General features: G+C 37.1%; 3 protein-coding genes across 3 annotated transcripts; 1 reads left to right on the top strand and 2 right to left on the bottom strand.

Moving 5' to 3' along the window:
• Positions 1-842: 842 nt before the first annotated feature.
• LOC119992451 (probable WRKY transcription factor 72) lies at positions 843-3,565 on the bottom strand. Its single transcript, XM_038839137.1, has 5 exons — positions 3,378-3,565; positions 3,071-3,160; positions 2,406-2,969; positions 2,199-2,312; positions 843-1,777 (listed from the first exon to the last, which is right to left on the bottom strand). The coding sequence occupies exons 1-5, from the start codon at positions 3,420-3,422 to the stop codon at positions 932-934; spliced, it is 1,659 nt and encodes a 552-aa protein (XP_038695065.1). The 5' UTR covers positions 3,423-3,565; the 3' UTR covers positions 843-931.
• Positions 3,566-7,136: 3,571 nt separating this feature from the next.
• LOC119992587 (plant cysteine oxidase 2-like) lies at positions 7,137-10,162 on the bottom strand. The gene is made up of 5 exons (XM_038839364.1): positions 10,001-10,162; positions 9,479-9,772; positions 8,466-8,584; positions 8,221-8,377; positions 7,137-7,764 (listed from the first exon to the last, which is right to left on the bottom strand). Exons 2-5 carry the CDS (start codon positions 9,741-9,743, stop codon positions 7,421-7,423), a joined length of 885 nt encoding a protein of 294 aa, XP_038695292.1. The 5' UTR covers positions 9,744-9,772; positions 10,001-10,162; the 3' UTR covers positions 7,137-7,420.
• Positions 10,163-11,421: 1,259 nt separating this feature from the next.
• LOC119993608 (probable V-type proton ATPase subunit d) lies at positions 11,422-14,199 on the top strand. Its single transcript, XM_038840802.1, has 10 exons — positions 11,422-11,702; positions 11,842-11,962; positions 12,290-12,397; positions 12,488-12,590; positions 12,782-12,862; positions 12,967-13,052; positions 13,142-13,201; positions 13,293-13,341; positions 13,647-13,781; positions 13,882-14,199. Exons 3-10 carry the CDS (start codon positions 12,300-12,302, stop codon positions 14,011-14,013), a joined length of 744 nt encoding a protein of 247 aa, XP_038696730.1. The 5' UTR covers positions 11,422-11,702; positions 11,842-11,962; positions 12,290-12,299; the 3' UTR covers positions 14,014-14,199.
• The last annotated feature ends 132 nt before the right edge of the window (positions 14,200-14,331 follow it).

The raw sequence follows: 14,331 nt of genomic DNA, 5'->3' as shown, positions 1-14,331 counted from the left end.
GCCTGAACAGCCCGGCCCAGTAACCCTTCACAGGTTGGCCTGGGGTTTCCAGCCCACTAGGCCAGCTCCGTTTAGTGGCCCGAGATGGTCTGGCCTGGCCCGCAAAGTTAAACAGATGGGCAGGCCCGGCCCACCAGATAGTGGGCCACCATGTGGACCAGGCCGGCCCATTACACTCTAGCCTGGGGAACAAAATGTTGAAACCATGCTTCACAAGAGGAGAAATGAAAGCTATGCCATTACAAGGAATCTTCATGCCTGCGCCTTCATGGTATGAACTATGAGTTGAATGTCGGGGACGTTCATGGAAAAACTTGCCTGTGGAAGAAAAATCAAAATCATTAGAAATCAGAATCTTCTAGTAATAGTTGAATGTCCGCGAGAAGAATTGAAGTCGAGGAAACAGTGCGAATTCTCATCCAAGACTAGAAAACGATACCGAAATTTCCGTTGTGCCTCAAATGGTCACGCACGCTGTCTGACAACAAATCTGGAAAACAAGAGCCTAAATTGTTGACATGACTTTAAAAATCAATTACTGGAAGGATGGATGACAAATCTCTTCGAACTTTGGGCGTAAAGAATCTCGTCAAAGGTCGGGAATTTTATTCTAAGTTAACGTAACTATTTTCAAGTGATTTGCGTTAGGTTTCAGCCCAACTAACTTGTCGGGTAGGTATACATGTGTCTAGTCCGGCCCGAGTTTTGGCTTTTTGAGTTGTCCAAATGGCACGTTTGGTGATTTATTTACCAAAAAGAAAAAGTAAACATCTTGTGTAACACATTCGATTGCCGGAACATAATCATCAAGGAACATATAGTCAAAATTCCTTACAGAAAATTATAATTAACGAGTTGTGAATGTACGCTTAGATTACATAATTGGCATACCAAAAACACTGTCCAGAATGGTCATATCTATACAACATAATCAACTGTTCTGTTCCTTGTTCTTAGAAGGTGGAATAGAAGTAGGACTGTTCACAATTGAAAATGGCCATGCAGCCTGAACCAAACTTGATCTTGTTTGAGAATTCGGAGACATCGACAACCCATTGAAGTAGCTTGAAGCATACTCTTTCTCACCCTGGCTTGGCAATGTGTTGGAAGAAGCAAGAGTCTGCAACAAGTTCTGCACAATCGCTTCTCTTTGTCCTTGCTGATAACCTTGATTTGCACCAACTAGCGACGAAATGGCCGTCGCTACTACTGATCGAAAACTCGGATCCGATGTGATAGCTTTGGCTAATGTTTCTGTCAAAGCCTGTTGTGAAGCAGCACTACTCAATGATCCAATGTGAGTCTGATTATTATAAGGTAGAGTGTTGTTGAAGGAATGGTATCCATTATTGCCCCAGATTGTAGATAAGCTACTGTTGGATTGATCTCCTGAAGAAAAACTGAGACTTGAAGTGGGAAATCTTGAGCTTGAGTGGAAGATTGAAGAGAACTTGTTAAAGTGTGTAGAAGAAGTAGAGGATAGAGAGGGGGTTGTGAGGTCTAAAGTGATTGTTGGGAGCAAAGCAGAGGAGGAAATAGTAGTAGTAGTGTTGGGGAAATATAGATGTTTTGGTCTTGAATTATCATAGATACTGAAGCTTGATGATGATCCATGGAGTTGATCACTTGATTGAGAGGTTGAAGAGCCAGATAGTAGCATAGAAGCAGCAGCAGAGGTTGTGGAAGCCATTGCTGTTGCTGTAAATGGCAGAGAGTGGTTGTGTGTTCCTTCATAGGTTGTGATCAAGATTGACATGTCCTCCACACATCTTTGCACCTGAAACCATGTTATAACATAAGTTCCGAACTATCAAAAGAATCGTTATACTTTATTTATTGTTCTTAAATATCCAACTTGCTAGTTTAGGCTCCGTAGAAAGTTTTCAGACAATCTTTTCATCCTTTGAATATCGTACAAATAGACAAATAGAACCCTATCTAAACCTAAATGCTTAATATTCTTATGCTTAACCGATATGGGATTCCGGGTTAGTACACAAAGATTTAAGGTTATGTCTTCAATCTTTTCTAAATCCATGATTTCTAAATCCGTAGCCTTAGTAATAGCTTCATGGATGTTACCTACCAAATAAAAGGCAGCTCGGAAAACCATCTAATTCTCTGGAAAGGATAAATTTTAACAATCTAATTGTTTCTGCTAGACCGATCACATGTATCCGTAAACAACAAAATCCTACTTGTTTTCTCACGGGACATGCTGGTGCAACTGTGCAACGATAATAAGCTCGTGGGCACGGATTCCCTTTCGAAATCTTCTGACCATATTTCCTCCATTGGCATCCATCTTGCATCTGCATATATCAAAGACAATATACAAACTGGCGCTCAATTGCTATTCAGACTAAATAAACATTGACAGAAACCATATACATATGATCACTAACCGTCGGCGTATCGCATCTGGCTCTGACACAAACTCTGGCTCTCTTAACATGACTAGGTTTAGCAACATTCACATCATCATCTCCACTCCCTCCAGATATTGTTCTCTGAATCTTTCTTGGTGGCCATGTCTCTCCTCCTGCTTCGTCTTCCTTATTAGTGATTTCCTCTACACTATTCTTTGAACTTGGATTAGTATTATGATCTGAGACAGCTTCAGTTGATAATTTGGATTCCAACCCAAGAGTGAGACTGGACTTCCAGTCTTGATCATCTTCATCTCTAGTGTTTCTGTCATCTTTTCTAGATTCAGTACTGCTTGGAGTACTTTTTCTTCTTCCAAGGCAAAGTGAGACAAGTTGATCAGGTTCTCCGGCATCGTCGTCGTCGTCGTCGTCCGGAACAGATTTCTTGGGATGTTGATCTTTTTTGAGGATGTCAAAGAATTGGAGCTGGAGAGAATGGCAATCGGTCTCGATTCGATCCAACATCATCTTCAATCTTGCATTCTTCTCTGTTACATCACCCATTTCCGCTTTTGCAGATTCAAGCTTCACAATATTCCCCTATATTCATATCAACATGAAGAAAATTGAGTTGACTTTAGAAACAAGTACAAGATCTGGTGAAAAACTCTATTGGTTTTGTTGTATATACACACACATACCTCTTTGTTATTGTTGCCTGAGTCTGCATGGTTTGGAGAATCTGGCTTCAAGTTGAGTTCGTCATGGGATTCTTCTCTCACCCCAATAGCCTTAAAAGATGAGAACAACAACCATGTTAACATATAATTCTATACAATTAATCAACCAAGAAAAATCCAGTCATAGATACACACACAACCACCATGAATCTAATAGTACAAGTTTCAAGAAAATCACTCTTTCACACATATATGTGTGTGTGTGTGTATATATATATATATATGTATGTATGTATTTGAATTGGGAGATATAGATCGATATATATACCTTCCTAGCCTCTTGAGCTTCATGGATAACACCCTTCTCTTCCATATCTTCACCACAAGATCCAAGGCTTTGTTTGGTTTCTGATCAGAATATAATTCTCTTAATTTGGCTCTTTCAACTGCTATATATATACATCCAATTAAGCTACACTTGCCTTTATATATATATACAAAAATGGCATATGCCAGTCCTCATCTCATACACATACAGGTCTTGCAGACAAAATAAACACAACGTCAACACCCAAAACACCCAGTCTCATGTATATATTTTATGTTAAAAATAAAAGGAGAAAATTTAGAGAGAGAGAGAGAGAGATAGCTAAATTCATGGGGCATGCCAGTGGGTGTATATATATATATATAACAATATTGTGAATGTGTAGTAGCTGGTATTGGCTAGCCTTGATTGGTTTGTCATTGTTTTCGGGTCAATAATCCCTCGTTAATTTATCATTCATTGACTCTATACATGTATATTAATATAAACTTCTACATTTGTTATATATGTACATACATACATACTCTTGAAGGCTACTTGTCAATGTAGACTTATAATTGGTCATCGTATAGAGAGGACAAGTTGATGGTTTTAGTATTCTTCTTTGCAAGTGTTAGCTAGTTAGGTGTTTACGAAATTTTCAATCTGAGTCGTTGATTTAGATCAATGGCTGAGATGAGAGACCTTTTCACTTGTCTCTGTCTCTGTTTTCGGCAGACCAAGGGGTGGTTTAGGTCAAGCATACCCTGAGAAACACTTTGATAATGGTGGTTATCGGTCGCAGCGGCTCAAGTGGTTGGATTAGTATCGTTCTTCCTTATGGTGGTTTATACCTTTCGAACTTTATTCTCATTGAAATACGAAACGTCGATGGTCAAGGGTTATGTGGTTTTGATCATGGTGGTATGGATCTCAATTTGGTGGGTCAATTGTCAAAAACCATGTCCGGCTGGAATAAGAGAGAGATGGGAAGGAGAGAAAACAATGTCGTATTTGTGATCCATAAATATTCTCCTATACGGACGTTCGTATCGGAGAAGGGCTCTATCTATATATGTTGATATGTACTTAATTTCCCTTTTAACATCATAAATCCCTTAAATTAAAATCAGTGACTCAATCTTACCAAAGAACAACTTTGAAATCCTATTAGTATACCATCGCATTCAAAGTTTCAAACCCTAGAATAGTTTTTTGGTGACTGGTAATACACACCATTGACTTTTATACCCAAGCTAATATACGACACACACACACACATATATATAATACGTACATTAATCAATTATTTATTTCTCAGTTTACATGTTAAATTAATGAATTGGGATTGGAGTTGCACGACCTATACATATACATACATGACATCATATCCATTGGATATATGAAGTTGATTAATCTAGATAAAAAATTAAAAATAAATAAACAAATATGTTGAAGTTATGAGAGCTAGAGATCTCTGACTGTTGGAATATTAAAAGTGACCATGGCGTCAATACGATTCTTAGACTAAGAGGGTGAGTAGTAATAATAATATAATAGACTAACTTATCAATCTTATAGACTAAGTCTTCAAAAATCCAGCATGACCTCTGTGTGATCTCATTATAAAAAGTCAGATTAATCAGTCACTCACTCTACCCCCCTACACTAATTAAATTATATATTTATCCATGTCTACCTCTTTCCACGACCTCCAATGGCTGCCACAACCAATCATATATACATTCAAAAAATAACATGCAAATTGCAAGTTGGCAGAACTTGAATGCACGCACATATATATATACTTACAGAAATCAAATGAAACCCTAACCATTATTAGAAATCGAATATTCCTAAGAGCATTGCATAAATATAACTCAAAAACAACTCCAATAGGTGCACCGCATATTCCTAACCGATCTTTTAGGATCAAGTCAAGTCTTCACTCTTATATTATGATATAACTAGGACACTCATGAGAGTATCGCATAAATCCAACACAAATAACTCTTCGAGTTATTGTTGTTAATAAAATTGACAGGGATTAGATCATCTTTACTTATAAAATATATTGGTGACTTACATCTAACCGATGTGGGATACAAATCTTAACAACAAAACTTAAATTCATTAAACTGAAATATAAAATGAGACACGTCAAATTTGAATCGTAGGCTTTTCGAGAGAGATTCGAGATAAATTTTTCCAACTGGGAAATTATTATTTTAGAGAATATTTAAAGAGAGTAATTATTTTCAAGTGCTCGGAAATTTACACCATATGAAAATTAATTAAAAAGTGAAATTATAGTTAAACAGTACTCCACGGTCAATTTCTTTTATGATACAAAGTGTATTGAATGAAGGTCAATGGAAAACCTTGATTGATTGATTAATTTGTAGCCGTAACCTTCGAGAGTCGACAGGTCATTTCATATGCAAAGACATTGACCACTAACCCCCCTGCCAGACTTGTGCTTAAGTTGACCCTATTAACCAGCAACTAGCTATATATATATATATACACACACAAATACAAACGTACATATATATATTCTGATATATACAGATAAGGGCCCCACACATGGGGTTTAGCGTAGACCAGACAAATTTTTTATGTCTTTGTTTCCAAGCTAGCAGTGTGAGACTTTATGCCCAAGTTGAGATTACTTTCGTCGAAATAGGTCAATGATTTAGATTATCAATACATACAAAATTACAAATATCTTAGATTCTTGAGTTCCATATCTTTATGGATTGGCTCACCAATTGACAAGTACATAGAAAAAAGTACACATAATATATATATATATATACACTATTATACTTATTTATCAAAAAAAAAAATTATTGTCCTCATGTAGCACATTTAGCCAGGTTAGAGGGTCTGAGTCCGACTATCTCGGAGCAACACCCTTGGGTCACGTGTTAGGTTTTGATTCAATTTATATTGTTATCAGGTGAGAAAATTTAAATTTAAGTTCATATCTCCGTTATTAAAAGAAGTTGTTGTATTAAAGTACCTATTAACTAGTCATATATCTACTCCCTAATTTAGACAACGAATTAGGTGTAATAAATTTGTATTGACTATGTGTATTCAAATACAATTGAATTGGTATTAGATGAATTGGTATTAGGTTCACAATAAGATTGCTTATGCATGCATGACACAAATAAATAGAATTGAGAGACTTACTGGACAACCAAGTGGTTGGCCAGATGATTTTTTTTTTCTTTTATAATTTTTTTTTCATGTTCACTTATATATGTTTTAACATGAAATACTGCAAGGCCAGAGTTACTATTTTATTGGTAGATAAGTGGGAGTGAAGGCACGCATTCCATTTTGATAGTCCACCAAAGTATAAACTCAAGTTGGATTTGATACGTGTAAATATGTTCGACATGTTATTGGGTCAAGCTCAGCATAAACCACTTAAAAAATAAATGCATCAATTTATAATCGAATTCAATTATTTACGCTTTAAGTCTAGAGAAATAAGCAGCTAGACTAGACTATTGCCAAATATTTCACATAATCAGCTCACCTTCTCTACCATAATATACTACCAAGTCCACATCAAGAATTCCTGTCGTAAAGCACCCAACAAGTGTTGGAACGGATGTCCCAAACAACAAACTTGGAATTAAACGTTGGATGTTGTTCCAAATGCCAACTCAGGACAAGCTAATCCTTCAAAACATCAACAATTTCGGGTCTTGAACAATGACAACTTGATATTAGTTGTCTAAAATTATCAAGAAAAAGAGAATCAAAAGGGAAAGACAATAGTGTAGATGAGGGTCCTGACAAAAAAAAAAACAAGCACTTAATTTCTCATTGATTCCTAGAACACTTTGGCTCTGTTTCCTCCTATGTACGGACACTATATTAAAGAAAAATGCACCAAATGCCTGTGTTCCCACAGAATAAATAACGGATGAACATAAAAACATGAAACCAAAAAACAAAAGCTTCCACTGTGTCGCGCGCCGCTAAGATCATGATATGGACGGACGGAGAGCATGGTATGGTGAGGATGGCGGAGATGGTCGAGCTCATTTGTCCACAATCTGTGGTCCTCTGTACAGTGCTGCAACTAAAGCTAAATCCTCGGGTTCCTCCCTCTCTTGAAGCCACGCATAACCTTCCTCCTCCCCTTCGGGTACTGAGAGTGCTTTAACTGAGAACTTGGGGTAAGGGAAGTCGTAGTAGTAGGTGCAGTGTCGTCCATCAGGATCGGAGTATGGAGGGCCAAGAACATCGAGCACTGCACACTGTGTCACTGCCGTGAAACAATGAAGGTTGCCCCCATCAGAAGGATAAAGGATCGAGGTGTTGCAAGGAGCAATGAAGTCAGAGTCGACCTTCAGCTTAGCCAGACGGATGTCGGGATTCTTTCCTGCATTGGGAAATAGATTATGGAAGTGGTTATTTCTTTTCGAATTAAATGATCCAAAAGCAAAAGAAATGTTTTTGCTAGAAGAAGATACACAGCCAGATGGTACGAATGATCTATCGTCTAATCACTTTTGCTCTAAAAAAATCTCTAAACAACAAAAAGAGATGGACGTTTTTCCAAGGTCTACAGTAACACAGAATACTCACAATGTTGAGGGAGATTTCACAAAAATGCCAAACAAAGCACCACATCCCAAAGGAAAATTACCAATTACCAAGGTTGCATCTTTTACCCGGTGCTGTTCAATCTAACATCATGCTAAATGATTCAAGGCAAATTTAACAGTTCGACAAATAAATAGTAACATCCCTCTCCTACAAGTCTTTTAGTTCAATAAACAACTTTATTTCCACAACATGTAACGCACTACAACAAATGCAAGCAAGGCATATATACCTTCAGAATTCATCACATCTGATACACAAGGGGCATCAGCCACCCAATCAAACGACTTGATGTGCAGTGTCCCAAACAGAAGCTTACTGAAAACCGTCATTCCGGGGTGATTATGGAGAGGCAGGACGCCTGATGGCGGCAAGCAGAAGATTCCAATCTGTAAGAATTGAAATATTAGAGCAACATAGCATATGAATTTGGCGTAATTCTTTATAAAAGATTTTCCTTGAATGACAGTTGCATACCGAAAATTGGTCACATTTATAGAGGTGCAAGTAAGTAATTTCTGGGGTTCGCTGGCCAATGGTTGGACGAAAATATGGCATATTGGGAGTAAGGCCAACATCTCCGGGCTTAAATTCATCTGCACATGAAAAAGGAGACTTGTAACTTACAAGGGCCACAAAAGGAAAAAAAGGAAATTAGAAAAAAGGGGTAGGTAGCTCACGTCAGTATTCTAGAAGCAACAGCTGACATATTACACATGCTCAGAAATTCAGGGATTCTATGCCCATCTGTCAAATACTTGTAAATTTAGGAAAATGTCCTAAATTGATTACTTCTTTATATGGTTATATACCCCATATCTATGATTATACTTTAAGGGGGAAGGGGATATTTTCATCTAAATCGGCACCGGAAAGATTTCCATGAAAACATTCAAATAAAAAGCGCAGACAAAAAATGGCAAAACAATATAATGCCGCTACATCATTCTAATACAACTGCTCACTGCAGAATCAAATTGTAATAAATCTTCAATCAACTTTCTAAAACACCTCAATATCATCTTGATATGTAGGAGAAATTCCAATCACCTTGCTTTAGTATATGAAACATCATGCAGAAAATGATGCATTTTCATATGGACGTATCGATTAGACGACAAATCTTGCAAACCATAGGAATCTTGCTAATGAAATTAAAGCGCCCCTTCTTGATTTGTTTATGAAATCCAACAGCACAGCCTTAGAAGTTAGACCCCTTCAATGCAATCCAGTATTCAATTTAAAAAACATATCATATAAACATATCAAAAAATTTTAATGAGACAAACATTAGGGCTGATGCAAGTTGGCCTTTATAATTCCAACAAAAATGTGATCCCAAACCCCATAAGAGAGCCCTTCAATGCAGTTCAATCATCAAACTTGTCCATAAAGACAACAAGCCGAAAAATTCAACAATAAACACAAATCAACACCAAAATTGGGTAAACTATATATATATATATATATATATATATCAAGTAACATACCCAAAACCGCCTGTAGCTTTTTGATATGCTCTGGAGAAGGAACATTGCCAGGTCCACCAGAGGAGAACACCCCCTTGCACGTCTCAAACAGCCTTTGAACAGGCGTCATGGACATCTTGCGGTTGCGTCGCCGACTCTTCCTTGGGCTGCTATTCGCAGAAATGGTGGCATTAGCATTAGGGAAAGAATTCGAATTGTTGTTATTATCCTTAGTCAATTGACAATGCTCCTTGTTCCTCTTATTACTTTTCATCTCAAGCCCCATTCAGCCTCTGAATTCCACAAACCAATATCCTAAAACACTCCAGAAACAAATTGTCAGAACAAACGACAAAACCAGACTCAACAGAAGATGGGTAATGCATAAAAATCTCAAATAAGAGATGGGTATTGAAGAAGATACAAAAATATCAATTGGGTATAAAATTAAGAGCTCGAAGAAAATATAAATACAGAAAACAGAGCATACAATACAAGATAGGATAGAAAAAGGACAGTTACTAATAAAGATTATGTTAGTACCTTAAATTCTCCTCTTTAGGAATTGGGGTTGTTTGTACAGAAAGAGGAGGGGTAAAAGGAATGCAGAGAAGTGAAAACAAGTTGCTTCTCTTTGATAGTTCTGTCGATGAAGGCGATGGTGGTTGGGGGTATAAAAGGGTGATATAGGTTGATGAAATGGAAGGTTTCTTCTTCAGACTCAAAACCAGGGGCCATGCTTTTGTATTTTCTATGGGCTGTTCCAACTTCCAACAGCGGATTTTTATCCTACTCCTTATTTTTTATCCTCTTCCTATTTTTGCCCCTCCCTTTGAAAATTCCAAGTGGCTTACGTCATGCATCCAACGGTTGATCTTCAACTGCTGCAACGTGGCAGCATCTTACTTCACGTTGAGTAAAAAATGTCCCTTGTGGATAAACACAATAATATACCAAGCATCTTAAGGAAAAATAAAAACAATAATATCCCAAGTGATGGGATGGGCATATGGTTGATAACAAATATACCAAACTACTACTACTATCAACACTTTAACCCTTTTTTTTTTTTTTTTTTTTCAAGTGAGTCGTTGAATCAACGACAATCATATTACATGTAAGAGATCATCCACACCTTAAATCATGGGTTCGAATCCTACCATTTCCCAAACCCCTGTTTCAAAAAAAAAACTCACTTGTCTTATAAATATTAATTAATTATAGAAAGTTTTTATGAAGTTTTCAAAAGCCATATTGTTGGAAGTGGTCATGGGGTGGGTGGGTGTGTATATACACACACAATTTGTATGATCTTGCCTTGACATGATTCATGAATCCCATACTTTGTGGACCTAATGCTTGGGATCAAATTAATAATAATAATATACTATTTATAATTCCATAGTCTCATGGGAGTTGACACTAAATTACTAATTAAAAATAGTTTGTACATAATGAAAGATATTTATATTTGCACATAATTAAAAACTACATATAATTTTTCGTCCATCAACTATAATATACATGTGATTTAATTTTCATCTCTAATTTTTTTTCTCAATTTCATGTTTTAACTATGAAAAAATATCATTTTGTCCATCAAAAAGTTACGGCAATATGTAGCATCCGACTTGACAGAAAGAAAATAATAATTAAATGGGTAGTAGATAGATGCCCTGTAGTCCATTAGCATGGGCTAGGCCTAGGCAACGCTCAGTAAGAGCCCAATTCACAAGAGAGACATAAGTCGATGGGCTTTTGCACTTGTTGTTGCTTGGACTTTGAACAATGTTTGGGCCTTAATTTCAAATCGAAATGATCAGCCCAATCCAGCTAGAGCCCATTATTTGGCATGTCTGGTTCATATAAATTTGCCACCTCAAAATTTTATTATTTATTATTTCTCAAAAAGAAAATAAAGAAGACAGAAACTGAGATCCAATCAACCGCTTTCAACAGTACAGTCCCTTCCCTTCTACTGTTCTCTCGACGAGGAAGCCCTCTCTGGTTCTTCTTGATCTGCCCAAAATACATCTTGAATTGTCTGATAAATTGAGCAAAAACATTTACGGATTCGAAACGCTCACCTTCAACATCGACGCAGGCTACCTGGAGGCGATCGTGAGAGGCTACAGATCGGGACTTCTCACCGCCGCTGATTACAACAACTTGTGCCAGTGCGAAACCCTCGATGATATCAAGATGCACCTTTCCGCCACTGAGTATGGGCCCTATCTTCAGAATGGTGCGGTTTTCCTTCTTATTATATAGGGCTAATCCGTCATTCTTCTTTATTTTCTGTTTCTTTGTGTGATCGTAGAAAATTTGGCTTTTTGTTGAGAACTTCGTAACAACTCTTGCTGATATGCAAAACTTGTGTGCAGAACCTTCCCCACTGCATACCACTACTATCGTGGAGAAATGCACGCTTAAACTGGTTGATGAGTATAAACACATGTTGTGCCAAGCGACAGAGCCATTGTCAACCTTCTAGGAGTATATTACGTACGTGAGTTTGTTGCCTTAGTTTTTTAGAATTCGTTTTTATCAGACTTTGTTTCTAGAAAATATCTCAAGCTCTTGGATAATATGAGAAACATTAGGCTTCCTGAGAAGGAGAATCCAATCTAAGTTTGTTCATAAAAGATTTTCATCAGCTTAGATGGTTATTGAAATGCTTTAAATGTATTATTTGATCTGAAGCAGTATAGAATGATACATTGATACCCTTAAACCGAATCCAGTTTAAACTCAAGTGGATTCCATCATATGTTTTTCCTTCTGTGAAATTGGATGGGAGAAAGGACTAACATTTCTATCATTTTTGTCCAGATACGGTCACATGATAGACAATGTTGTGTTGATTGTTACTGGAACCTTGCACGAGAGAGATGTCCAAGAACTATTGGAGAAGTGCCATCCTTTGGGAATGTTTGACAGGTTCCATTACCTTCACGTATCTCTCCTTATTCTTTATCTTTAAAAAACTTGAAAATTTGTAAAACCTCTAGCGCATTTCTCTTTTCCCAGCATTGCCACACTGGCAGTTGCTCAGAATATGCGGGAGCTTTATAGGTTGGTGCTTGTTGACACTCCACTGGCTCCATACTTCTCTGAGTGTATCACATCAGAGGTACATACTCTGTTAACAATTGAAGTCCAACTTCTGATTCCTTTTTTTTTTCTTGGCTTTTGAGTCAATTTTTTTTTATTGAGGTGCCAAGAAGGTGCAAACATAAATACAAGGAAGCTAAATTATGAGGAAACCTTTGATTCTGGGTTCTGTTCAGCTTTTGTTCATTTACATATTTTTGGTCTCTCTAGGACTTGGATGACATGAATATCGAAATTATGAGGAATACTCTTTACAAGGCATACCTCGAGGATTTTTACAGGTTTTGTCAGGTGAGGGTTGATAGCTAAATTCAGGAATTTTGTTCACATCTTTATATGCAACATCCTGTTATGAAATACTTTTCTTACTAAGTTGGGTATGATTTCTTGTTCAGAGACTCGGAGGTGCCACTGCGGAGATCATGTGTGACCTCCTGGCCTTTGAAGCTGACCGAAGGGCTGTCAACATCACTATAAATAGGTTATGCTGATGTATCCTTTTTATCTTGCGCATTGTTGTAATGATTTTTTAGCTCTTTTTATGTAATTTACATTGTTCACTCAATGCAGTATTGGCACTGAGTTGACCAGGGATGATCGCAGGAAATTATTCTCAAGTTTTGGTTTACTGTAAGCCTTTGCAAAACCTCAATTTTGTGTTTTGGTACTATCTTCTGCTTTGGATTTGTGTATCAGAGAATTGAATGCTAGCGTTAAACAGGTATCCCTATGGCCATGAGGAGCTTGCTGTCTGTGAGGATATAGATCAGGTGTGTCAATCAGTTTTAAACTTCTAATTATCACTTTGGTAGATTCTTCCACTTTTCCAGTCAGGCTACTTGAGGGCTTTTCATTTGCATGGAAAACTTCATATTTGGTTTCTGCTGAATACAATGATTAGATTAGCTGCTGCCTGCTGTAGGTAATTAAATTTTCTGAGAGTGGATGAATCACATTTTAATTGAATTCTCTAGAGATAATTTTTTCATGAGCACAAAATTTACTTATGGTTTGGGAATATGACATAGTAGTGCACTAGTGCCTTGCAAGTATTCTGACTGGATTATTGTTGTAGGTTCGTGCTGTGATGGAGAAATACCCTCCTTACCAGTCTATTTTTGCCAAGTTATCTTATGGAGAGAGCCTGATGCTTGACAAGGCATTTTACGAAGAGGAAGTGAAAAGGCTTTGCTTAGCTTTTGAGCAACAGGTCTATATTTCCTTTCATATAGCAATAACATACCTGATAGCATCTGGTTCCGTGAATTTTTAATCTAATAATAATTGACAATGTTCTCTACCTTTCCCAGTTCCATTATGCCGTTTTCTTTGCATACATGAGGTTGGGGGAGCAGGAGATCAGAAACCTGATGTGGATATCTGAATGTGTGGCTCAGAACCAAAAGTCCAGAGTTCACGACAGCGTTGTCTTCATATTTTAGCTTCTCTACAATTCATTGGGATTAATATTACTTTCTACATAATCTGCTGTAAATTTCCCTCCTGGTCAGTCCTTCAGTTGCTGAGATTTGCTAGCTGCGCTGCTTGTGAGAATCTCTGTCTGTTAAAAAATAAGTTTCTTTATAAATCTTTATGTAGTAATTCAATAGAGAAGTCTTTTGTATTGAGAGTGATCGTGTTGGTTCTGATTTCTCAATTTTTTTAAGAATATCGAGTCGGATTCTTTTCCCTCCGGTATTGAATAAAACATGTTAAGTTAAATCTTGTTCAGGTAAAATTTGATTATAAACACACATGAA

This window comes from Tripterygium wilfordii, chromosome 23 (assembly GCF_013401445.1).
Source record: "Tripterygium wilfordii isolate XIE 37 chromosome 23, ASM1340144v1, whole genome shotgun sequence".
Classification (NCBI taxonomy): Eukaryota; Viridiplantae; Streptophyta; class Magnoliopsida; order Celastrales; family Celastraceae; genus Tripterygium; species Tripterygium wilfordii.
This window is presented reverse-complemented; position numbering and strand designations above follow the sequence as displayed.